A 24,247-nucleotide genomic window follows, 5' to 3' on the forward strand; every position below is an offset into this window, starting at 1 on the left:
TAAGGTTGTTTTATGATGACAAAAATAATGTGATTCATATTTATGATTAATAAGCTTATCTTATCTAAGCTTAGCTTAACCTTTTCTAAGGGCTGGTAAAGTTCTACAAGGCGGTGGGAGACGCCAAACAAATGTACTATGAGAAAAGGCAACACCAGCTCTCAGCAAGTAACTCTGCTTCTGTCTGGAGTGGACTCAGACAGATCACAGACTACAAGCCTTAAACTCCCCATTCCATGAATCACCTGTGCCCGGCTGGCAAGCTGAATGAGTTCTACTGTATGTTTCAAAATGGGACAGTCCCCCCCCCCCCCAGTTCCATCATCCAGCCAGACCACCATTCCTCTCTGCCCCAGCCCAGCAAGGGCTCATGCCTCTGTACCACCCCTCCCAGCACCTCCGATACCTCCCTCCCCAGCGACAACCCTCTCCATTCTGGAGAGGAACGTCTGGCTTTTTAAAAAGCAGAAACCCAAGACCATCTTCACTGCACATGATCCTGTCTACAGTTGGAAAATGAGTGTGTGACTCAATGTTCTAATGTACAGTATAGATACCCCCTACGTATGGCCAGTGTGTGTGTTTGCGGTGTGCAGAGGTATGCAGCTGGCTGCTGGCAGAGTGTCTGCTACTTCATAGGGATTCCGGGGAAAGGTTTTAATTAGCCACTGACTGGTCTTGGCAGCTTGTGTGGAGGTGCTTATTGAGGATAATAAATCTGCAGCAATGAGTACAGGACCCCACCCCGGGGGCCCCGCAGACACCAACCCGTCCCAGCCATCCACACCTCCCTACACCACAGAACCTCAGTGCCAACTCTGACAGAGACATTCTGCACTTTCTCCAGCCTGTGCACAACATAGGCCCATGGAAAACACAACTTTTTGCTAGCTTATCCTGAAATGGTATTGCATCACACTCACTCACTGATAGCCATACCCTCTGTGACATATTCCTCTACTGATATATTGATCTGTCACTCACTCACTCATCACTCACTCATAGTTAGCCCCTTGTCCTCTAGTGGTTCTTATTAAGCATAGCGGGGTCCGAAGGTTATATAACATTTTCAAACTTTTCATTATCTTTAAAAATTGTATTAATTTCCATTGTATGCAGTTGTACAGCTTATACAATTTGCTAAATAACCTAATTCTTTGTGTATTTTCTTTAAAAACGTTTGCATGTGTTGATTTCCACCGATCACATGCACATGTCCTTTTCACAGAAAAGAACAAACTACTGAGGTCATAAAAAATTTCAACAGTTAGTTCGGTCTGGGAAGGGACAGTGGTTTGGGTTCAACAAAAATATCATTGACTTCTCGCTTCACACGGGGAAAAAAATGCTGTCTGTTGGCTGAACGTTTGCTATTTCTCATTATATTATATTTTAGTATAGTATGCACATACTGTGAAGCCTCTATCTGCCATCTTCACATTTCTCCTGTCTAACATTTGACTCACAATCCATCCATCACAAAATTACTCCAGAGACACCTTGCTGTACAACAGGGGTGTCAAACTCATTTTAGGTAGGGGTCCACTTTGATGTCACGTGGGCCGGTCCGGTCGACGAGGGGGGATTGTACGTGGATAGTCGCAATCAACCCGATTGCGGGCCATTATGCGCTGCTGCCAGGAGGAACGCTGCAGTGGAACAGCAGCTACTTTTATAAAAATGCAATTCATGTCATTTTTACACTTATCAAAGTTATCCGGCGGGCCGCACCTGGCCGTATGTTTGACACCCCTGCTGTACAATATAACATGTGTATGTTTCCTGATCGAGGACCAGGGTGGATTTTGTTATCACCTCATACAACAGAGTCTCTTAAAAAATGGTGGTATGTATGTCGGAAAATAAAAAATAAATGTCAAAAGGGAGGCATCCCGACAAAAGAATGACATATTTGCCCGGTATGTGAAAGCCCCACCTAGGATGCCTGTTAGGCAACAAGGCTGTGAGTGAAGGAAAACCTCATAAAAGGAGTGGCGTGGAAGGGAGATGTGCTCGGTCGCCTGCGGGGGACTAATGGCACCCGAGAGGCAGCAAAGCCTGAAATAAGGAGATACTAAAATTTATGAAAAGAATCAGCCATCCAGCCTGATTACCACTCACACAGAGGAGGTGAAATAATGTGTGTGTGTGACAGCTAAACAGGTTTTAAAGGCAGAGTAAGACATATTTCGTCAATACATCCAAAGCATAAGATAGTTGGCCACATTTCTTTTGTGGAACAAGGTGAACCAAGAACTTCACCTTGTGAACTGAGAATTGGGCTTGTTTCCAGAGTCCAAGTCCATACACATAGTGTATTGTGACAGGTGTGTGAATTATTTGCGCAAATGAGTTATTGATGTTGAGGATTAAAATTAACTGCTTGCTGCATTGTAAAAAAATTTAAACAAGCCATTAGGGCCAGAAAGTCATGTATATAAAGTTCAACTCAACCTTTTCCTAAAGACTTTTTTACAATCAACATCCGTCATGTCACTTCCTTATTGACTTCCCTTCTCAGAAGCAGAATTTTCCCCCTGTTCGATCCATTGTGTGCCCTACGTAAGTGAATATACATCCCCTTGGTGAGCCTCCAAATTATGCAAATAGGGACACAAGATACACGTTTTTTTATTTTATTTAATGCTGCAATTCAGTACTGGCCCAGCTCAAAAACCTAATCTGTGCTCTTTTCTGAGCTTGGAAATTTCCTTTAATTCCAAAATGTACACCATCGTCTAGACAAATCAGGGCGTTCAACTGCTAGCATATGGAGCCTTTGGCACAGTCGGCTCGCTCAAAGAGAACCCCAGATTTGTGGTGGGTCTTAGATCATTTTTCTGGACAAAACCCAAGTTCAATAACAGCTGGGGATATACGTTGCATATCAAAGCCTCACAGCAAACCGACTTCAGTCAAGGCAAAATCAAGAGCAAGTGTAAAAATGCAAACATGGTATATATTTTCCAAAGTTAACCACATCAACCAGTAAGCAGCAGTGGGTTTAATGACAGCACTTCAACATGATCTGACCCACTCATTTGAAAAGCCATTACGAGCTGTTTGGCTAATCAGTCGATTAGTGCCGAACTATAACACTCTGTTTATCAAGTGGCCGGCGCTCCCAGCTCACCTCACGCTCTGCTTCCATCTGATCCTGGCGCAGGGATCCGTGGATTGGCAAGCGAGGGCCTATAAATAAAGAGAGGCCTGCACAAAAGAATGTGTTAATTACTAATTAGAGAGAGACGGACCAACTGAATATTTTCTGGAGAGCATACACAGCATTCATGTGTATGTGTGTAGGTTGGTGGGGGTGCTTTCGATGCTTGTTCTATTCTGAGCCATGCACTGATGGTGCCACAAGAACAAAACACTCCAGGGGACCTTTAATGATACTTCCAAGGTGTTGTTCTATATACCGTATTTTCGCGACTATAAGGCGCACTTAAAATCATTTTTTTCCTAAAAAAACGGCACGTGCGCCTTGTAATCCGGAGCGCCGTATATATGGCTCAATTGGTTGATCCATACTGGTTAACGAGGATCCATTGGAGGGAAAGTCTGGTGCCAGCAGCCGCGGTAATTCCAGCTCCAACAGCGTATTGTAACGGACTGTGTTTTCATGTTCTGGAGCGGCGTTGCACTTTACAGAGTTTTGGGATGGTCAGTGAAGGGCGCACAATGTGACGTCACTCATCTTAGTGCCACCTATGGGGACGCGGGAATTGTTGTTGTTTTGGAGAGCGATGGTGTGTTTTTGTTCGGCGTAGGCTACGGCCGACAGGAGCCTGTTTCTCCACAATAAAACCAGAAGATAAGCACATTGTCCAGAGATTCATTAGCGAGAGTCGCTACAGTACATTAAAGCTCGTAGTTGGATGTCGAGATCGCGCTGACGGTCCGCCGCGAGGCGCCACCGTCTGTTCCAGCGCTGCCTCTCGGTGCAAGATGCACCAAAGCATTTGCCAAGAATGTTTTCATTAACCAATAACGAAAAAGATATTGTTAATATCCACATTAACGTTTGAACAACGTTACCATGGGAGTGAAGAGTTTTCAGAACGCTTAATAACGTTTGATTTAGCACAGCCCGATCTAGTGGATGCATAACGCAGCCCCAGTCAAACGTTTTACTGCAGTTACTTCTATGCGCCTTGTGATCCGGTGCGCTCTATATATGAAAATAGTTCTAAAATTGGCGATTTATTGAAGGTGCGCCTTGTAATTCAGTGCGCCGTATAGTCGCGAAAAAACGGTACATATTTAAAGAATATAGGGTAGGTTGCTTGTGCAAGTCTTCCTCTTCTACTGCAGATATGACTTGGAATATGTTCATATATGTAGCTGATCGTATCACAGTGTATTAGGCAGATGGAAATATTCAATAGTGACAGTTAAAGAGTCCCTTTTGACATCTTAGACCCATGGTCTTGTCTCCGATCTTGTGGCCAAGCCTCAATGGTTTTACACACATGATTTTACCCAAACCCCTAAATTTAACATAGCTCATGTCACCATCATCATTCTACGTCCAAACCAGCAGTAGTTTTAGTTTATCGTTTGTGGTGGTACTTTCGAACAGCTCCCCAGCTATGGTAACAAAGCCAGAACTTGAAATCCAGAGCCGGGGGATTTGAACACATCTCTATCCTTTTGCTGCCAAGAATTCCACACATTCACCTTCAATTCACCTCAACCTACTTTTCAGAACAACTGAAAAGACACTGAAACTCTTTGAGTAAATAAGCCTTTCCACCTAGTCAAAGGAGAGGATATTAGCATCATTCAAGAAATGGGTCCTCTCTTGCTCACTTCCCAACATGTCATTATAGCTGTAGCTGTGCCATGAAAATATGGCCACAGCCGGTCCCTTACATTTACAAAGAATGGTTTCATAATATTAAATAATAATGCACTGTTTGCAAATGCAAAACAAATACAAAATGGGAGATACAGGATGGAAAGCAATGTGGGTGAATTAAACTTTAAGGAGAAGGCACCAGGAAATTTAGCCGTCTCTATTAAAACTCACATATAAAGGAAATGAAGGGAGGTAAAGAGGGAGAGAAAAAAAGACAGAGGTTTGAAATTATAGGTTTGCGGGCTTCCTTACCCCACTGACTGGTTGCCAGTTTGGTGAGGCCTCGTCATTAAAGATGGCATATGCAGCAGACGGGTCCCTCAGAGTAATGTGAACTTCTGCAACCTGTCTCCCCAGACTCACCTCCCCTATACCCCCCGTCCCGCCCGCCTGCTTCCCACTGATGTTAAAAGAAATCTTTATTGTCAGTCACATATTATATTCACTTTGTTCACCCGCACTGACACCCCTGAGTTGTGTGTGTGAGAGTGTGCACAGGTGAGTGTGCGTGTGTGTGAGGATGTTAGGCAGCAGGTTTTTCTGTTGTGTGTGCGTACTGTATACAGTATGTGTATGCCCACCGCTGTAAAGCAGCTCCATGGCCCCATCCTCCGTTCATCTTCCTGCTCTTCTAGATGTCGGCCTCCCCGAGTTTCTAAATGCTCCCCCTCATTAGCTGAAATGTGCTTAAACCTCCAAGTAAGAGGCTGGTAGCGAAGTGGTGCCGGCTCCATCCCTCTATCTCCCAACGTCTGACAGGTAGGAAGAGCGAGGAGTGGGGTTGGGTTGGATGTTTGATTTGCAGACGAGGAAGTGACTGGGGGGAGGAGGAGACGGAGGAAGCGAGGGGGATAGGATGTGGGAGGTGGGCCATCGGTGATGTGGAGTAGTGGGTAGTGGTGGGAGGGGGCCGGTGTCACCAGCTTCGCGGAGTCCCTCCACCCTGGAAAGCCTTCATGTGTCTCACGGCTCCTCTGTGACTGCGGCACCTTGGTGGGAGAAGCATGACAAGTTCCAGTAAATTATTTATCCGGCTCTGCAACTTCTCTACACCTGATTGGCTCCGTAATGGGGTGAGTCATTTCAATGCACTGGTCCAGTTGCAGAGGTGGCCTCTTGAAGAAGATGGAATGTTTCTGATCTCGCCCAGTTTAATGGGGAGGAAGACACCAAAGTCCGGACTAGTTTTCTTTGAAATACTCGTGCGGCTGAGTTTTTAATGATGAGGCTCCTTTAGCGGAGTTCTTCTGCAAAGGTGCTGTTGACAGTTTAACCAACAATAGGGCACAGATAGCGCATGAATATTTGTCAATTTATTAAATGCACCCGCTATGTATATATTATTTCTTTGAGCTGAGTTTCACCCCTGTCAAAAGTTTAAGGAATTTTCCCCAAATAAATTTGCTTTGATATATTCAACTACTTTGCTCTTAAAATGCTGTGAGAATGCAAGTGAAAAACAAGTGTCGACAAAAAAGCAGCAAAATAACAGCGCTGAGTGCGGCAAATCTAAACTCGAGGTGTTGTGATTGGTTAGAAAACTTCACAGTAATTGCTTAACTCCAGGTGAGGAAGTGGGATCTGCTACTTGTTTATTGAGACGAAAGTCACAAAATCCTCCGGGTGACGAGCTAAAAAAGCCTGGCGTACAATCTGTCGGCTGTCTTGTGACCCCTGACGCTGAAGCTGATAAGGTGTGAGCCCGTGAAGCTACTTGGGAGTGATAGAAAGAGATTTTAGACTGAGCATCACTCAAGCAAATGGAAGTTTTTGCATATTTTCCTTATCTGCAGCTGTTTTTTTTCCTCCACAGGGAGAGATAAGAGTTCATGCTTAGAAGGACTGATTATCTCTTAAAATAAACAAATATGGACGGCCACGTCTATCAACCATGACAAAACCTCTACCTCCACCACCCCTGTATGCATACAGGTGTGTATGTGTTTGCATAGGTTTATACGCACATACACACTGTAAAACACTACTGTTAGTAGAAGAATGGAGACCACATACAACATACATCTCTCTAAACATATGATATAATATCACCTTTCTAAGTGGAAAACAACGGATGCAGTGAAAGCTCAAAAACAATCTGTGTCCGATTAGGCAATAGAAGATAAAGTTACGAGCGTTTCCTTCCCTTTGTGGTTGTTATAGTGGGTTTAAATGCCCGTTTTTAAGAAGCTGGCTGATTTCCAATTAGTCTAATGACACTGAAGATACCATCTGTTTGCTCAGGTAGCACAATGGATAAACTCTGTGACAGTGTATGTCTCAGTTAGAGAAAATGGAGGGTGCCTATCTGCTCCTGAAATAACCAAGCGTACATCCCTTGTCCGGCTCTTGTCAAGGCTGCTGGCTGCTGACTTTCGTCTTTCAGCAGTATTTCACGGTTGGAGAAATATGACCCCCCATTTCTTCCCGCACTGTGCTGACCTTCTGCTGGGCCGGCAGGCTAATTTTGTGCTTCAATGGCCGGCAGTTGGGATGTGTCACTTAATTCAAGCTAGAATGGTTACAGGTATGCATGACTCTACCAATTCAATTGATCTCTACTCCGGTTGATCCAGGGTGAATAGGTGGAGATGGAGGCGTTCATTTAATTTCATCGACAGCTTCAGACATGAGAGGGTCACAGTCAGCTGAGAGAACATGGTGCTCCTCAAACACTTCATGCCATATGTACTGTAGGTAAAAATGATTTTCTTAATACTATGTACAACCCTCTCTGACAAGGCCAGCTGGGTTTGAATAAAAAATAACATGGCTCAGAAGTTAATAAAAAAATGTTAGTAAATGCTGAGTCTGCTTTTTCTTTAACCACTGCAACAACAGCTTACAGATGGTCATTTTTTGCTGAGCAGGAATAAAGTTTCATTTAAAGTGTTTAAACCGTCAAGTGCCACACCTAAAGACATCGGCCTGCCTTCACATAGTCAATCCTATTACAGTTCTATGACAATTTAAAATCCATTTCTCATAACAAATTGCTATTTCACCTGTCTTTTTACCTTTTGGGAGACTATTTCTCCATGTCAGCTTTTGTAAGGTGAGAAAAACACAGTTACACTGAACACAAATTAAAAGATTGAAAATCCAAACAAAGGAAACTCAAATGAATTGTGTTGGTTTGTTGGATGTAGAGTCAGAACTCAACAGTAGAAATATTAAATACATCTTTCTCATATAGGCAAGTGACCAAGTGATCTTTTTGCTATCCATCCGGGTGACTGGCAGCACAAAGTTAGATTGATTGTTAACATTTAGTTCTACTGAACCGTTTAGTGTGTGCAGATGAACCTTTCTGTACCACTTCATGGCAGGTCAACTCCAATTTTTACTATACGTCAACAACTTCAGGATATGAGACACGACTGCCATGAATAAATCTGTAAATTAACAATAAATGAATGTGGAAGTATGAGGACGAATAAATAAACATAACAGATAGACGAGTAATCTCAAGCATTGTCATAATAAGCCTTTTAATATATTATTTAAAAATGTTATTACAGTAAATAGTAAATTATTCTTTTTTGTGTAATTTGTTTATTTGGGGATTGAATTTCATGATTTCTATTTTTTTCACCCTCTTCCCAATTATGTCTTCCTGTTTTGTGTATTGCTTTTTTCAATTGAATAATTAATCAACTGGCTTTGGGCAGCAATGTTGACAGATAACATGCCCATTTTAGGCACCAACTTTACTACATAACATTTCCACTTCATTACAGAGCAGTTCCGCTGGGATAACCTCTAGGATTAACACACTCATTTTAGCCTGAATCATGAACAATCCTGGTTTTATCTCAGGGGGTGTGTAGTGTAGCAGAGTGTGTGTTCTGCACACTGAATAAAGACTAACACCATGAGGGCATGAGTGCTGATATTGAAGACTCTGCTTGGGCAGGAAGACCACTCAGGAGACAATTGAATGACAGCTTGGCCTTAATATTATTAATTGTTAATTATTTTTGTATCTATTGCATCTGCCTACAATTATATTTGGTTTAGTGTAAAAAAGCAGACCCTTTCCACAGCAAAATATGTATATACTTTATTTTGTGTTTAATTAACTCTGCCTATACTAGTAAGAGGACAAGAAGTCTGCCTTTTCTGAATCTGGCATCAAATCAAACTTGATGTTGCATTACAGCTGTTAGAAGTATCGTTATTCCGTCAAAGCTCATTGGAAATCAAACAGCTTTTGATCCTCTAGCTTTCCCTCTTCTTTATTTCCACCATTACCATCAGTTTGACTATGACTTATCATGTCCATAAAGCACACAGAACATGAATGCCTGTACTTCATGTGAGCCAACACAAACAAACAGAGGAAGAAATGTATTTAGACAGATGACTCAAGACTTTCTGAAATATTGTCCTCACAGTAACACCCTGGTGCGGCGCTGCCGGGCGCCGTGTAACGATGACTACTCCGCCCATGAATGACTGAGTTGTCTGGGCGCATGCAAACAGCACACAATATGACAGGAAGAAGTGATTGTTATTGCTGCTGCTGCTGCTTTAAATCTGGAACGTGAATGAAGGGCACACTGCAAGGATCCGCTTCAAACAAACATTTTGTTTCTTTGTGGGTTAGTGGTTTGTAAAAACAGATCCTGCTTTTTTGTATTAATAGACAAGATTGGCTCTTATAAAGTCTTTAATGCAGCATCTAATGGTAATGAATACAGAGAGGAGGGGAAGAGGAAATGACTTTCCTTTAAGAAGACAGTGTCGTGTCTGGTTTTTAGAGGCCCTTTGGTCATTTATAGAGCATAAAGTAATATGTTAAATGGTGTATATATTGGCAAATAAACATTTCATTTGAAATTTGAAACGAATGAGGTTTGTTTGAACCTCTTTCCCGTTGCTGCTGTAGAGAGGAGTAGTACCTTCTCGGCCTCTATGCCATCTGTAGAGACTGTTTGAGTTGTTGCTGTGTATGTTGGTCTACATATTTGCTTACTAATAATATTGCAACACCCTCCATTTTCCATAAGTGAACACTGGTTATACAGTAGGTCCTCCATGCTGCAGGGAACACTTTTCTTTGAAGGCCAAACCCAGAGTTTATCATCATCGCCCTTGGTTCCCTGAATATAAGTTCTGTAGCAAACAAAGGTTGAGGATACACTGTAAGAAAAGTCCGTAAATATAAGGTACAATGTACCGTGTTAATGTGAAGGAATTTTCCGTTATATTTTTTTACAGTAGTTTTAACCGTATTTTTAAAGGACGCATTGCATTGTGGGAGCGTGAAGCGCCGCGCGCGCTAACATCTCAATGACGAAGCGGTTATCAACGGACGTTTACCGGAGTTGGGAAAACCTTATTGCACTTCTGTGGTATAAACTATATTTCTTTTAACTAAAAATATAGTATTATGTATATATAGTTCTGTATCGTTTTAATTAGAAAGTTGTCCAGCCTGTCTTTAATGTTAGCTACCTTACCGGGATAAGCAGAATGTAACCTTCTATTCGGGGGCTGAGCTTTTAGTGCAGTTTCTGAGCCCCCGTTGTTCTCTCGGTTCAGAGGATAACGAACGGAAATAGCAGGTATTGTGAAGGCGGTTTCCTCAGTCTCCACACACCGCTATCAGGCTAATGCCCAGCTGAATGCCGCTCTGAAACGTTCTTCACTCCGTGAGAATTAGAAGCTAGCTAACCAGCGAACACCTGTTAGCAAGACAAGGGACTAGCTAAAGCTAAAGCCCCTAATGATAGCTTAGCCATTAGCCCTCGGTTTTGGCTAGTTGGGCCGGCTAAAGATAGTTAACGCCGGTGACGCCGGTTAACGAGTGCCGTCATGTTGGCTTGTAATGTCTGTGAGTTTAGATGCTTCTCATTGACAGAATACCTGAAGCACTGCAGATCACACAGACATCTTAATAATGTGCTTTTATCATGTGGCCATAAAGATTGTGGAAGAAGCTTTTCCTCATATAACTGCCTTGCTGTTCACATGTCACGAACACACCCAGACACAGATTTCAGAAAAACTTGGAACCGGAGTGTGTCTGTGCAGTTGAAGTGTTTCTTCAATTTTTGCAGCAGACAATGTGCAGATGTTAAACGGCTTGTGTCTCACTTGAGTGACCACATACAAGAGGGTCTGACTGTAGCTTGTCCCTTTAATGGATGTTCTAAGACATTTAATGTAAAAACATCGTTTTCATCTCATCTGTCCAGATATCACAGAGGGTGGAGTGTCACCCAGATAGCACCTGTTCATCTGTGTGAACCTGCAGAACAGTATTTTCCAGGTGAGAGTGCACATGTTGCAGAGAATGAAGGAATTGATGTGAGTAATGCAGACAAAAGTAATGATGTTGAAGTAGACCAAAGTAAGGCTGCTGAGAATGATAAAGTGCAAGATGCCTACACAGAAAATCTAGCTCGGTTTTACTTGGGTTTGCAGGCAAAGTATTTAGTCCCAGCCTCCACAATTACAGAGATAGCAAATGAGATGAAAACTCTCCAGGATATTCAACAGGAGTATACAATGGATGTGCTAGCTCAAGAACTTGAACAGTATGGTGTTCCAACAGAAACATTAACATGTCTGGGGAAGAGTGTATATGAGCGGAGCCCTATGCATGAGGCCTTGCATGCAAGTGGTCCTTTAACTACACACCATCGAAGGCTGCAGTATTACAAGACACACTTTAACTATGTTCAGCCTGTTGAAGTGACACTTGGCTACAATGATAGAGGTCAGAGGAGATACTATCATTACATTCCATTACTGGATAGTCTCAGAGCAATGTTGAAAAAGGGAAGTGAAACTCAGCAGAGTTTTAACCCTATTCATGTTGAAGATGGTACACTTTGTGATTTCACTGATGGGCATGCCATTGGATCTAATTCAATGTTTGTCACAGACCCAGATTCTTTAAAGGTGATGCTATTTCAAGACGCTTTCGAGGTGGCTAATCCTCTTGGATCTGCCAAGCAAAAGCACAAAGTTTTAGCTGTGTACTTCACTCTTGGAAATTTCGATCCTCACATCAGATCAACTGTTGATCAAATCCAGTTGGTACTGCTCTGTACAGAGAAAGACTGTAAATATTTTGGAGTGGATAAAGTTTTTGGTGAGCTTGTGTCAGACTTGTGTGAGCTGGAGGAAAAGGGCATATCTTTTGAGGATAAGATATACAGAGGTACTGTTGCATGCATAATGGGAGATAATCTGGGCTCCCACATGATTGGTGGGTTTACAGAAAATTTTAGTTTTGCTCAGTATTTCTGTAGATACTGTCTAGTCACAAAAGATGAGTTTCTGTCTAACCCGCTCACAGTTTTCACTCATAGAGATCCTGCTGATTATAATGAGTCTGTGCAGTTTTTGGAGAGTCACCCTGAAGTGACCATGCATAAGGGCATTAAAGGCAACAGTGTTTTCAACAAACTCTCACATTTTCACGTGTGTCAGCCTGGGCTGCCGCCATGTTTAGCACATGACTTGTTCGAGGGTGTTGTGGACTATGACCTGGCGATGTGTTTGCAGTGCTTAATTAAAGAAAAGTGGTTCTGTTACAAGTCACTAAATGACAGACTCAAATTATTTCCAGGAGAAAGCAGCAACAAGCCAAATGCAATTCCAAACAAAGGAAAAAGGCTTGGAGGCCATGCAGCCCAAAACAGGTGGCTATTGCGGTTCCTGCCTATTTTGGTACATGACAGAATTGAAGATGCTGACAATGCTGTCTGGCAGCTGGTACTTCTTCTGAGGGAGTTAGTTGAATTTGTCTGTGCACCTAGCCTCTCAGAGTCTCAGATTGCTTACATGAAGGTACTGACTGAAGAGTATGTGGAAATGAGGCAAGAGTTATTCCCACATTCAAATCTGAGACCAAAACACCACTATCTTCTTCATTATGCAGACTTGAGTCTACAGTTTGGTCCACTCATACATACTTGGACCATGCGCTTTGAAAGTAAGCATAGCTATTTCAAAAGATGTATCAGGTCAAGTCGAAACTTCAGAAATGTCACTAAGTCACTCGCTGATAGACATCAGCTGTTTCAGGCTTATCAGAGTCAGGGCAGTTTTTTCAGCCCCCAGGTTCAGGTGTCAAACTCCACTAGCTTTTATCCTGAGCTCTATGATGGTGGCATAAGGGCAGCAGTTTCAGACTTTGGACTTAACTCATCTAACTCCGTTGTTACAGATAAAGTGCAAGTTAAAGGCACTTCATATGCAAATGGTATGCTTGTCGTACAGAGATATACCAAAAGACAACTGCAGTTGGGGGAAATAGCAAGCATTGTTATCAAAAGTGAAACAACTGTCCTGCTTTTGGTGCGGGGGAAAACTGCCAGCTGGGTACCTGAGCTTGGCGTCTATGAAATTGACAAAAATAGTTCCAATAAGCTTATTTGTGAAGATCTTGACAAGCTTAATGACTATGCTCCACTTTCTTTTTACCACAGAGGTGCAAGGTTACTCATCCCACTCAAGCATATGCCACTATGGAGCTTGTGAAAGAATTAGTTCAGAAAGCTATACCATCGCTCAATAATCATGTAATAGACTCACTCATGGCAAGACTGGAGGAGATTGGAGTAAACAATGTAGATGACCTTAACTTTGTCAAGACGGAGGATGTCGATGGAATTCTGCCACCCATTCAGCAGAGACGACTAATTCAAGCTTTCACTGCAGGTACGTTTTTACATTTATTAACCAAATATTTATGTATGTCCTATAATCCACAGGTTACCATTTTTACAGACGTAGACTTTTTGTCCATTAGCATCACAATTGTATGTAAAATTTGTATCAGTGTTCTGCTGCCCTCTTAAAAAAATGAAAATGTAGTTGGGTAAAACATACAGCTCGTGACATGCATTTATTCATACCATACCAAAATTGTTATAGCTTAAATCTGTGTAAATGTAACATCTATGTTGTTGTATGTTATCGATAGAGTCACCAGCTGTACTTGGCTTGGCTTCGACATCTCTGCAACACAATGTCCATCCGCCCCAAACTCTACCTCCGACAACTGGTCCCATGGAGGATTCTCCATCCCGGGAGACATATGATGTCCCATGGCACAAAATGCCCCCAAAACTCATGCTTGCCTTAAGTGAAAAGAAAAGGCCGATGCCTAAAGAGAGAAGAGAGCTGGTTCGGATAGTCATTGACGATGTACTCAGTAAAGTGCGTGGCAGGCCTGGAAGAGCAAAGCTGCGGGAGATTGCCAAGAAGATTGTAGGACAACATCCCTGCTCTTTTCAAGACAGAGAGCTCAATGGAAGTAAAGTCATTGGAACAGGATATGATGCTCTGTTCATACAGCTAGAAAACAGACTGGAAAATATTAGAAGGCCATTTACCTTCAGCTCAACTAAGAAGGCAGCAGAGGGTGAAGACGCAGAAAGGAAAAAGTCTACCCTCTCTGATCGTTATGGGTGTGTGGAGTGGCAGCCTGCTGTTGAGGATGTAGCAGAACTAGAGTCTAAACAAGATGACTTGAAAAGTGCCTTCAAAACCCATCATCTTCAGGAGTTGTGTGTTCGCAAATTGATGACTGAAACATATTCCATCCAGCGTGCAACAATAAACAAAGGAAGCACTGTAAAAACAGTACAGGAAGAGTGGCCCTTCCTTTTTGAAGCTGTTCACCTGTTTGACCACACATGTACCCTCATTGGCTTACGAGTGCAAACAAAGCTGGCAGAGGAAATGTCCATGAAGGGAAAGAGCATCAAAGACTACCTAGACTCAAATGGGATGAAGATGCCACCAGGTGAAGATCCAGTACAACTGATCTCAGGCATTGCAAAGTTCTTCAAAGAAAAGCCCGATCTCCTTTTCTACCAAAGTGAGGTAGGTGTATACTTTTTATTATGTTGTTTTTGTTTTGCAGATATACATTGGAAACATAGTTCATGACGTTTGTGTTTCTTTGATATTTCATTTTCCAACAACAGGAGTCAAATGCTGCTGGACTGAGCATCCCAAGCACACCTTGCATCCTTATCATGGGTATGTAGTCTGTATAATATTTAGGCACGCATGTTATGGATTTCACTTAATCTTTACTGTTAACTCTAACTCTTTACTTTTTTCAACTCTTTACTCTCTGTGCAAAGCGCCAGTCAATTTAAGCTACATGGTTAAAATACTTCATCCAGTGTAAATGTGGTGGAGTAAAAGTCCTGATAAATATTAGTGTAGGAGGAGGAGGGTCTATTAGTTACTGTCGGATCCGGTTTAATAGTTGCTGTAGAATGAGGAGGGTTTGTTGAACAAAGGCGACACCACTTGTAAAAATAATAATGTAAGCTAGCCAGATCTAAATAATTATGTTTTCAGTGGGTTTCTGAAGTGAATGTGCCTTGTTATTTTTTTTGTTTATATTTTTAATCTTCTAATATCTAAATATATCTGTTTTAAGGTGATCAACGATTCAAGATCGCTGTCGATCAGGAAGTGGTCAATGACCATATCAACTCCGTCATTGTGGCCCTGAGCTACGCTTTCTCATTGTTTTATGTATTAAACATAAAATACCCAAAGGAGATGTCAATCACCCTGGAATTCATACAAAGGTAAGCAACTCTTTTTTTTTCTTCTTTTTTTTAATGTTATGTATAGAGCATATTGTGTTGCTATTGGACATTGTAAATACACGGTTATATGTTTACAAATTAGGGCTGCATAATTAATTAAATTTTAATTACAATCATGATTTTGGCTTCCCATAATCAAATTCACGTGATCGAGCAATATTTTAAATGATTTAATCGGTGCATAGAATGCTCTGTATCAGTTTTTTTCTTCTTCCTCCAAAGCTCCATAAAACCACTCTGATCACATACCTCCATGAGCCAATCAGTTGTTCCCTGCACCCTAACCTCTAACCACATCCTTTTTAAAGCGTCAGAGCGCAACGCAGACATTTAAGTTGCACTGTAATCCTAGTTGCTATTTCGTCCGGTAGATACCGGGCACAGGTGCTCTGTTGGCACCGGATTTTAAAATGCGCCGTTAATGTGAACAGAAAATTTCATTGCCTGTATCTTTTCACGGAAAACACGCAGGTTTAGAAAGCGGTCGCACAACAGCTGAAAAGGTGTACTCCTTCACGTTAATTTATTCTAGTAGTTGTCCTGTTATGGAACAATATTCAAATTGGATTTACAAGGATTTTTCCATCTCAACTTGATCTGCGTGTTACTCTGTCGGTTTCATGCATTTCATTACGTGTGTTGCTTAAAACAAAATCCATTTCTTTAAGAGTTTTCCTGGGAATAAATCCTGAGCGAGGGTCAAAGGCCGAGAAGAAGGGGACCAAACACCAGCACATTCCTCCAAGACTGCTGAAGTTCCTGTTTGAACTAAACAACTTTGAGAATCCATGGATGGCAAATTGAGCTGTTTTGCCATGTATTTGGAAATGTTGCTTCGCACATAGTTTTGGTGAATTTTCGTTCGATGCATTGTTTGTCTGTTATGTGTTTAAAGCTATACAAATTCTCAGATCTCATGATGATCTAGGCCATCCCCGGAATGCACTTTATGAATAATAGTTTTAATGTTAAATTGGTTTTATTCTGTTTGTTGCTGTTTTAAAGCAACAAGTCTTATCCAAATATGCATATTGCAAACCAAATATGCATATTGTTGCATATTGTTAAAATAATTTGTAAAAAACTTGTCATTTAAAAATGTAGCCATTGAATGCACTTTTATACATATCCTTCATGGCATAAAAAATAAACATGTTGAATTTATATATATGTTGTGATTGTATTTGATCATGTTGCTGTATTCGATGTTTAGTTATTTTAACTCATTACATGACCTTGGTCTTGTGATGGATACCATTTGTCATTGTATTTTAGCATTAGAGTGGAATACCAGAAAATGTAGGCTGCCTATTCAGAATTTTATGTTTCAGATTTAAAGAAACTGCCCATAGAAATGGTACAGATTTTTCTGTGGTGAAGACATTTCAAATGCTACTGAGGGTATACTATAAATATACGGAATTATCCATTTTAGGATAAACAGAAGTGTCTGTGAATAAACAGAATATACTGTAAATATACAGAATAATCCGTTCTAGGATAAACAGAAGTGTCTGTGAATAAACAGAATATACTGTAAATATACGGAATAATCCGTTCTAGGATAAACAGAAGTGTCTGTGAATAAACAGAATATACTGTAAATATACGGAATAATCCGTTCTAGGATAAACAGAAGTGTCTGTGAATAAACAGAATATACTGTAAATATACGGAATAATCCGTTCTAGGATTAACAGAAGTGTCTGTGATATTAACGGATAAATTCCTGGTAATTTTCTGCCAGGACTTTATCCGTTTTTTTACGGATTTTTTTTTTACAGTGTACTTAAATGTTTTTAGTCAGATAATCCAAACAAATATACACACCATCTATGAAAGTAAAGAGACAAAAAGGAAATGCTAAGCTACAAACATATCAGGCCACAGCTACATGACTATGCCAGTACTCTAATCCAGTGTTGCCTTAATATTAAGGCCTGAGCCCACGGAAAGTCAGCTCAGCCGTGTTTTTTTCATCCACTTCAATTTCACTTTTGAGGTAATTTGGTGTGCGCATCAGAACTGCAAAAAACAAATCATGGAACCCACCCTCTAAGACAAGAGAGCCAAAAGTGAAGCCTTTCTGGTTTGAGGACCCATTCCCAGAGTACTGTATTGCATAAATGAGGTCATACTTAAGCAGTGGTTCCCAGTCTGGGGGTCGTGACCGTGTAATAAAAAAAAGAAAGTAAAACATGAGGACATGCATTGTGTTTAAGCGGCTCAGGTTACAAGCAGCCAAGCGCAGCAGAGAGAGACAGAGAGAGAAAGACAGAGCTACATGCACAGCATCAGGACCACAGAGACAAACAGCAAATGGTTTGAAAAAGATCCGGTTAAAAGTTTAAAATATACGTTTTTGCGCCGCTACGAAAAGTTATTCTGGTTGAGGTGTAAGCAGGCTTTGGGATCTGGGTTTTGGATTTTATCCCGTTGGGAAGCGTAAGATGACTTTTACCTGAGTTACCAAATCAGTGACCGATATCTTCTGGGACTCCAAAAATACAAAGATTGTTCCTCCTGTAGCAGCTCTCAAGATTGACGATTGTGTTGTGGATGTTGTCATTTTGTCTTATTTTTATTTAGTTTATCTGCAGCCAAGCTGATTCCAGGTCTACTGTACAGTTTATTGCCCCAATGATGGTTGCAGCTCACGTATGACCTCAACTTTAAACTCATTAAAGTTTTCTTCTATAGTTTCTCGACATCACTTCTGAACCCCCTAAGGTCCCATTTACTGTAACATCGTGTTTGAAGGGGCTCAGCTCCTTAGACAGTTGTGCGATGCCCTCCAGCTGCATGTGTTGTTTAGCTACGTTAGCTACGTCTCCTGGACCTGATTCTGCGTCGTCTCCGCTGCCGTCTTCCTGATTACTGACTTACCAACTGGGGCTTTGTTTTTTTGTTCAGACTTAAACCTCTTTTGCAATCTCCCTCCTCTCTAACTTGGTAAAATATTTGTAGAGGTTTATATAAATAGGAGGAATATTGACTAACCGACTCCCCACAACATGTCCATCTCGTTGTGGGAGTCCCCCGTATTCCTTGTTTTTAATGAGACGATGTTTCATATGTGAAACTCTGACCTAGTCTTTAATTATCAACGCGCATCCATGTAATCTCGTTCTTATCCACTTGTCCTTTCATGCAAAATGAGATTGTGTCCACAACCCATTTTCATGATGTATGTGAACCTCAGGTAGAAGCAGGGGACGATCAGTGAGCATCTACAGGGAGGAAGACTTGATAATGTGGCACAGCCGTCCTCTGTGGGACTCGTCAAGAAACTTTCTTTGATTGTGTCTTTTTTCCTTTCCTTTTTTCTTCCCCTTCTTTTCTCTTTCTTCCTTCTCCTCCTTCACCTTCAAGAGCGCTGTCAAACCCCCCTTCCACCCTCATCCCTCATCAGAAGTACACGCCACCCCACCTCTCTCCCCTCTCCCAGCTCCCATGACGGGGGATGGGGAGGGGTTTGTGTTGCGGTCGACCTGTTTATGCAATCTCCCTTGTTTTGAAGTGACAGGCCAGGGATAGATATGCAATATTAAAGAGAGGCCTTATGAATTTTGACATCTAATTAGTTGCTTCCCCCTTAACATATCATGGCTTGCGGGGGCATGGAGCGCTCCGCCGGGGCCCCTCTGAAGTGCAGGGCAAAAAAAAAGGCGGCCCGCTGCCACCTCTAATGTATTCCCTTCTAATGTAAGTAGTAATCATAGCACTAAGGTTAATTAATGGCCCTCCGAAGACCTGCTTTCCACAGAATATCAGGCATGTGGTATCACCCGAGCACCAATTAGGGGCTTTTCTCTGCTCCTGCTTCAAATGTTAATGGCCACTGTTTGAGGGCCGCAGAGCGACAGGGAAGAGTTGAAGCGCTGAGGTGATTGTAGTAACACTTTATGGATGTTACACAGGCCACCAGAAAATGTGTGCACTGTGGCATGCAGCCACGCTGAGCCACACATTGTCACACAAATCGAGGTGCTTAAGGCAATACATCTACATATTTGATTGTCAAATCTGACCATTTCAGCGGTTTAAACTTGTTTGAATGAGCACTGAGTGCTCATGTTAATGCATTGTGGCCCAAAATATCTAAATAATATTTATTTTTTTCAGAACTGATACACGGAGAAAGAAAAATGAGAGAAACAAAGAGAAACAGTATCAAGCAGTTCCTAAAAAACCCCAGCACACCCATGGTCACGGTCTTAGAATTATTCACATGAACGAGGAAGCAAAACAAGTGTGTTAACAATCAGGGACAGACAATCACAGCAGAAAAACAGACCAGGGTCAGAAGAGTAGTTAACCTAGGGAAATACTAAATAAAACAACTTGCTAGGTCAAAGGTACTTGTCATGACTTGCTCTGTCCTAATGCAAAAACCTCCACAAAAAAAGACAAAATACATTTATTAAAATTCATTATATGCAGAAAGGAGACTCTATATTATATTAGCATGTGAAAGGATGAATAGATAAGATAATACTACTTACGTTTTTTGTTAGTCCATTTCTATAGCTCTGCTTAGGTCTTCAGCAACTCCCAACAACGGTATCTTTATCTGCTAAATGCTCCACTCTGTTTACCTTTATATGTATATATATATATTAATGTCGGTTTGCAAAGGGGCCTTTCAGAGCTGTATTCCTCTGAAAGCAGCTAACTTATGTTGTAGGAAAAACAATTGATTACAACAGTGGAGCAGATACGGCTAATATTCCAGGCCTCAAGGAGAATGAGTTATATGACTGTAGACATTACATTTTGTACTAAAAGTGATCCATTTCACATTATGTATAGTGATTTCAATCATAGTAAAAACATGTTGATCATCAGAACTGTACGAAATGCATTTTAGTGCTTATTTTAAACTTTCATCGGCCTTTTTCCTTTGTAGCTGAATAGTTGTCATCTGCTGTCTGGGCACCCACAGCAACACACAGACACACACACAGACGCACACACACACCCACTGAAACACTAATACCAATTGTGTCTATCTGAGGTGCTGGTCTTTGGGCAAAAGTGACTGAGTTACTTTCCCCCAAATCCAACAACTAAGTCTAATTCTCAACCTTGGAAATCCAACAGTTGCGATGCAGTGAACCCCAGTAACACATGGTTCTGCTGGGCAGCTCCCAGTATCAATGTGTGCCAACTGAATAGAGCTCTGTCAACTTTCCTGCGCAATTAAAGGTCTAAAAAGACACATTCACACACACACTGTCACTCAGCTGAGCTCACAGTCCACAAAATGATGAAGTGACCAAAAGAGAGAGTGTGTTGTTGTGTATGTGGAACCTCGCCACAACTTTGATGTGGAGGTGTCAGCAACTGCCTCCCCCCGACTCATCCCTCTCTCTGAAGATCTCCCCCTGTATCTCTCTATGTGCCTGTATGTCTTTCGGCCGCTGTCCTTTGTTCATATTTGATTTCCATAGGTGGTGCTGAAGAACAATAGTCCTGGGAGGGCGGCCACCACCACCACAGGGTGTGCTTCTTTTTAACAGTCAAACATATGTAAAGTCATTGTGTGTGTGTGTGTGTGTGCTGAAAATACCCTTCTACACACTCCAGACGCAGTGGCATATCTTCTATCAACTGCAGACATGGAGCAGTATGTGGCGAGGGAGAAAGCACGGGTAGCTTGTGGGTGTGAGGAGATTTTGAGGAGCTCAACTGTTTGAGCTAAAACAGTAAGGGAATTTTGTAAATTTGGAATTAACATGAACTATATGAAATAAACTATGTTTTTATTGCCCTAAGCCAGACCACTGAGCATCTTATCTTACTGATAAACAAATGGAAGGTGCCTATAGGCCACAGTCACATACACACCGCTCTCAAACACACACTATTAGACAAGCCTATGCCAAGATCAATTAACTGATTATTTCTTTGTGTTGGCTGGGGATTGACTAATCAGTACGCTATTCATCACCTAGTATCTATGTTGATCTGGAGATTCCTATACTGGGCTTTCAATCAGGTCCTCATGCATGGCATGCCCTACAACAGCTGTGGTTTGGAAGGGAAAGGAAACACACACATATGCTCCTCTGAATCAATTTTTATAAAGCTGAAATAGAAATGAACTGCTATTTGGAAAGCTCAATTTAAATGTATTTTGTAATTGCTGAGTAATGTCCATTAGAGAGATAGATTGGGGCAGGGTGCTGGTGAGAATAAAAAAAAATTAAATGAAAAAAAAAAAATTAAATGTAGCCAGGAATGGTCGAAATACAGCATTCATTTGATGCCCACCAAGGCTCGTGGTGGAGCAGGGTTGTCCGTTAATAAGAACAATGGCACTTCCATCCTCAGCTCCATGTGCATGTTTCATTGGGAAAGACACGTATACCTAAATTGCTCCTGTAGCTGTTCCTTCAGTGAATGAATGATTAATTGGTCCTGATGTCTATGTAACACTTTGCATTAGTGTTTAATTAGTAATGGGGTGCTAAAAAAGCAATATACAAGTACTTTTTATTTACTCACACAAATGTTTCCATGTAGAATTTAACTTCAACTGTTCTGGTGCTTTACCACCCAGTTTTAAGAACAGGTAACTGTGGAAGGCATCTCCGCTAGATCAACACTCACTCCGAACTCCAAAAAACACATCAGTCAAAGCCCTTTGCTTCAGGCCGGAAGCCTGTCGTCTCATTGTTATGCTCGGCTATCAGAACCAGGGGCCATTGACTGAGACAGTTCGGGTTTATTACTAAGTCGATGTATGTCGACATACATTAAGCTGATCTGTTCAATTTAACAATTAATTAGTTCTACCCTATATGAATTAAATACTATCCACTTAATTTCTAACCAATTATCTGCCAAATAAAAATATTAAGACTTGTTTGTAATTGCTCTCATGACAATTTTGTAAATGTATTCATTTCTAGGATTCTGTTTTATCAAGTTAGTTATGTTCAAGTCAAGTCTGATGTGGCCTTCACAAAGGAGAATGATCTGTGTCATCTCCAAACAGACTGTTATCAGATCTGTCCTTGGGATCCCTTGATAGACAAAGGGTATAGCTGTATTTAGAAATACGACACTGTGTGATACGCCGGGTAAAAAATAGTCTCTTGTAAAAAGCCTTTGTTCAAACATACTAAATGAACCAAATGGTAGCCTAAACAAATATCTATAATATCAATGGATTGTGATTTTTCTTGAAATCACGTACTATGTAAAACTGCGGCTGTAGATTGGACCAAAGCAATATGGCGGGGTACTTTGAATTGTGGATTTTCTAAACAAAGGAAACAAGAGTTATTTCCTGCTGTCCCTCCCAGCACCCTTCACTTGGAGGAGAGCCAGTGTCCTGTACATAATGCTACACTGTGGTAACAGAAAAAAGAAGTTACACCGAAGAAGACAAACAAAGAAGTTCAAACAAGAGCCTCTGTGCGGTGGTGGGAGTCTGATCCTGTTCAGTGTTCCCCAACCATCATGAAAATGTTTTACTTTTAAAAATGACCCGATTCTTTCCAAATGACATCCGCTTGTCCCTCTTGACATATTCATCCACATAACCTTCGAAATCGGTCCGCAAAGGTCAATGTGCATTTTCTCTTTATAGTGAGGATTCAACACAGATCACAAAATGCTGTGTATTGGTTTACTTCTGTGAAACAAATAGTCATTTCCTTTCATGTCTCTCTCCCCAACCGCTTTCTCAGGACACCATAACGCCATTAAGTGAAAGTCACCCTTTCATAGTCACACAGTTGAATTAAATTCTTCTGTTCGACTGTTTCAACTGGTATTGTTTTCATGCCAAGCCAATAAAAATATGGACAAGTTGTGTTCCTGTTGGAAAAACAAATGAATTGCATGTTATGATTATTTTACGTCAAGCACTGGCACTGGGTGGTGCATAGCGCGTTACAGATGGGGGTAATTTAATTGACCTTTATTGCTGGATTGCTCAATAAGAACACATAATTGTTTGTCACCATTGCTTACTTAATCATACTTAGTTAAGGTGTGTTCACACTTGACTCCTTTTTCCTAACCGCCAGTGGCTTTTTTACATGCAACCCTATGGGAAAATGATGCTTTTTCGGGTTAATTTTTCTAAACTTTTCAGACGCATTTCTCACAGCTAGCCAATCAGGATGAGGGGAGTAGGTACGTAACCTATAACTTTATATACCTCTGCCCCCAAAATAAACCAAGATGGAGAAGGTACCAGTAGAATAAACACGTGATTGTCCTTTCACGGCACAAGTTGTATGACATCAGTCACAAAAGATACAGCAACATACACGTAAAAGAGTCCTTCTGCACCCATACATGGTCAGTGTTGTGCCTGAACGTGTTCGAAAAATAATAGCTTGCAGCAACATATGGAAAAAAAGAACTGAACTAGTTGAAACTGTGAACTTAGTTCAAATATTTAAGTTTGAACTATGAACGGAACTAGTTCATTTTAAAATTTGTGAACTGAACTTTGACCTAGTTCATGTAGAAAGTGAACTTTCCCAACACTGCACACGGCGCCTTGGCTATTCACGAACACCCTCCTCAAACATCGAAGCTAAAGCAAGTAGTTGGATTTATTTTGCCATAATAGCGATCTAACAAAAGGTAGTTGATAACCAACAGATAATGATGTATTGCTAGAATGTATGATACCCGTTGTTAAGGGGCGTTACGGAGTTCTCTCGTTGAAGGGCTCAAAAAGCGCTGAAGGCAGTGGGTTTTTTCCTGAAAAAAAAAAAAGTCAAGTGTGAACACGCCTCTAAACTGCCTGAGATATAACGTGCAT

At 41.3% G+C, this 24,247-nt stretch overlaps 1 protein-coding gene across 2 annotated transcripts; it reads left to right on the plus strand.

The window, feature by feature from the left end:
- Positions 1-10,113: 10,113 nt before the first annotated feature.
- LOC134104174 (uncharacterized) lies at positions 10,114-16,386 on the plus strand. 2 transcript variants are annotated; one of them, XM_062557496.1, is made up of 6 exons: positions 10,114-10,218; positions 11,065-11,138; positions 14,621-14,710; positions 14,815-14,869; positions 15,282-15,435; positions 16,125-16,386. In XM_062557496.1, the coding sequence occupies exons 3-6, from the start codon at positions 14,621-14,623 to the stop codon at positions 16,258-16,260; spliced, it is 435 nt and encodes a 144-aa protein (XP_062413480.1). In that variant the 5' UTR covers positions 10,114-10,218; positions 11,065-11,138; the 3' UTR covers positions 16,261-16,386. The 2 variants fall into 2 exon arrangements, with proteins under 2 accessions (XP_062413480.1, XP_062413479.1); XM_062557495.1 differs by lacking the exons at positions 10,114-10,218; positions 11,065-11,138 and having other exon boundaries at positions 14,162-14,710.
- Positions 16,387-24,247: the final 7,861 nt, after the last annotated feature.

Source organism: Pungitius pungitius, chromosome 14 (genome assembly GCF_949316345.1).
Source record: "Pungitius pungitius chromosome 14, fPunPun2.1, whole genome shotgun sequence".
Classification (NCBI taxonomy): domain Eukaryota; kingdom Metazoa; phylum Chordata; class Actinopteri; order Perciformes; family Gasterosteidae; genus Pungitius; species Pungitius pungitius.

Coding starts and splice junctions, on each gene's coding strand:
- LOC134104174 (XM_062557495.1), top strand. CDS start 14,408: ATGACTGAAACATATTCCATCCAGCGTGCAACAATAAACAAAGGAAGC. Junction 14,870..15,281: donor ACCTTGCATCCTTATCATGG/GTATGTAGTCTG, acceptor ATCTGTTTTAAG/GTGATCAACGATTCAAGATC. Junction 15,436..16,124: donor ACCCTGGAATTCATACAAAG/GTAAGCAACTCT, acceptor CATTTCTTTAAG/AGTTTTCCTGGGAATAAATC.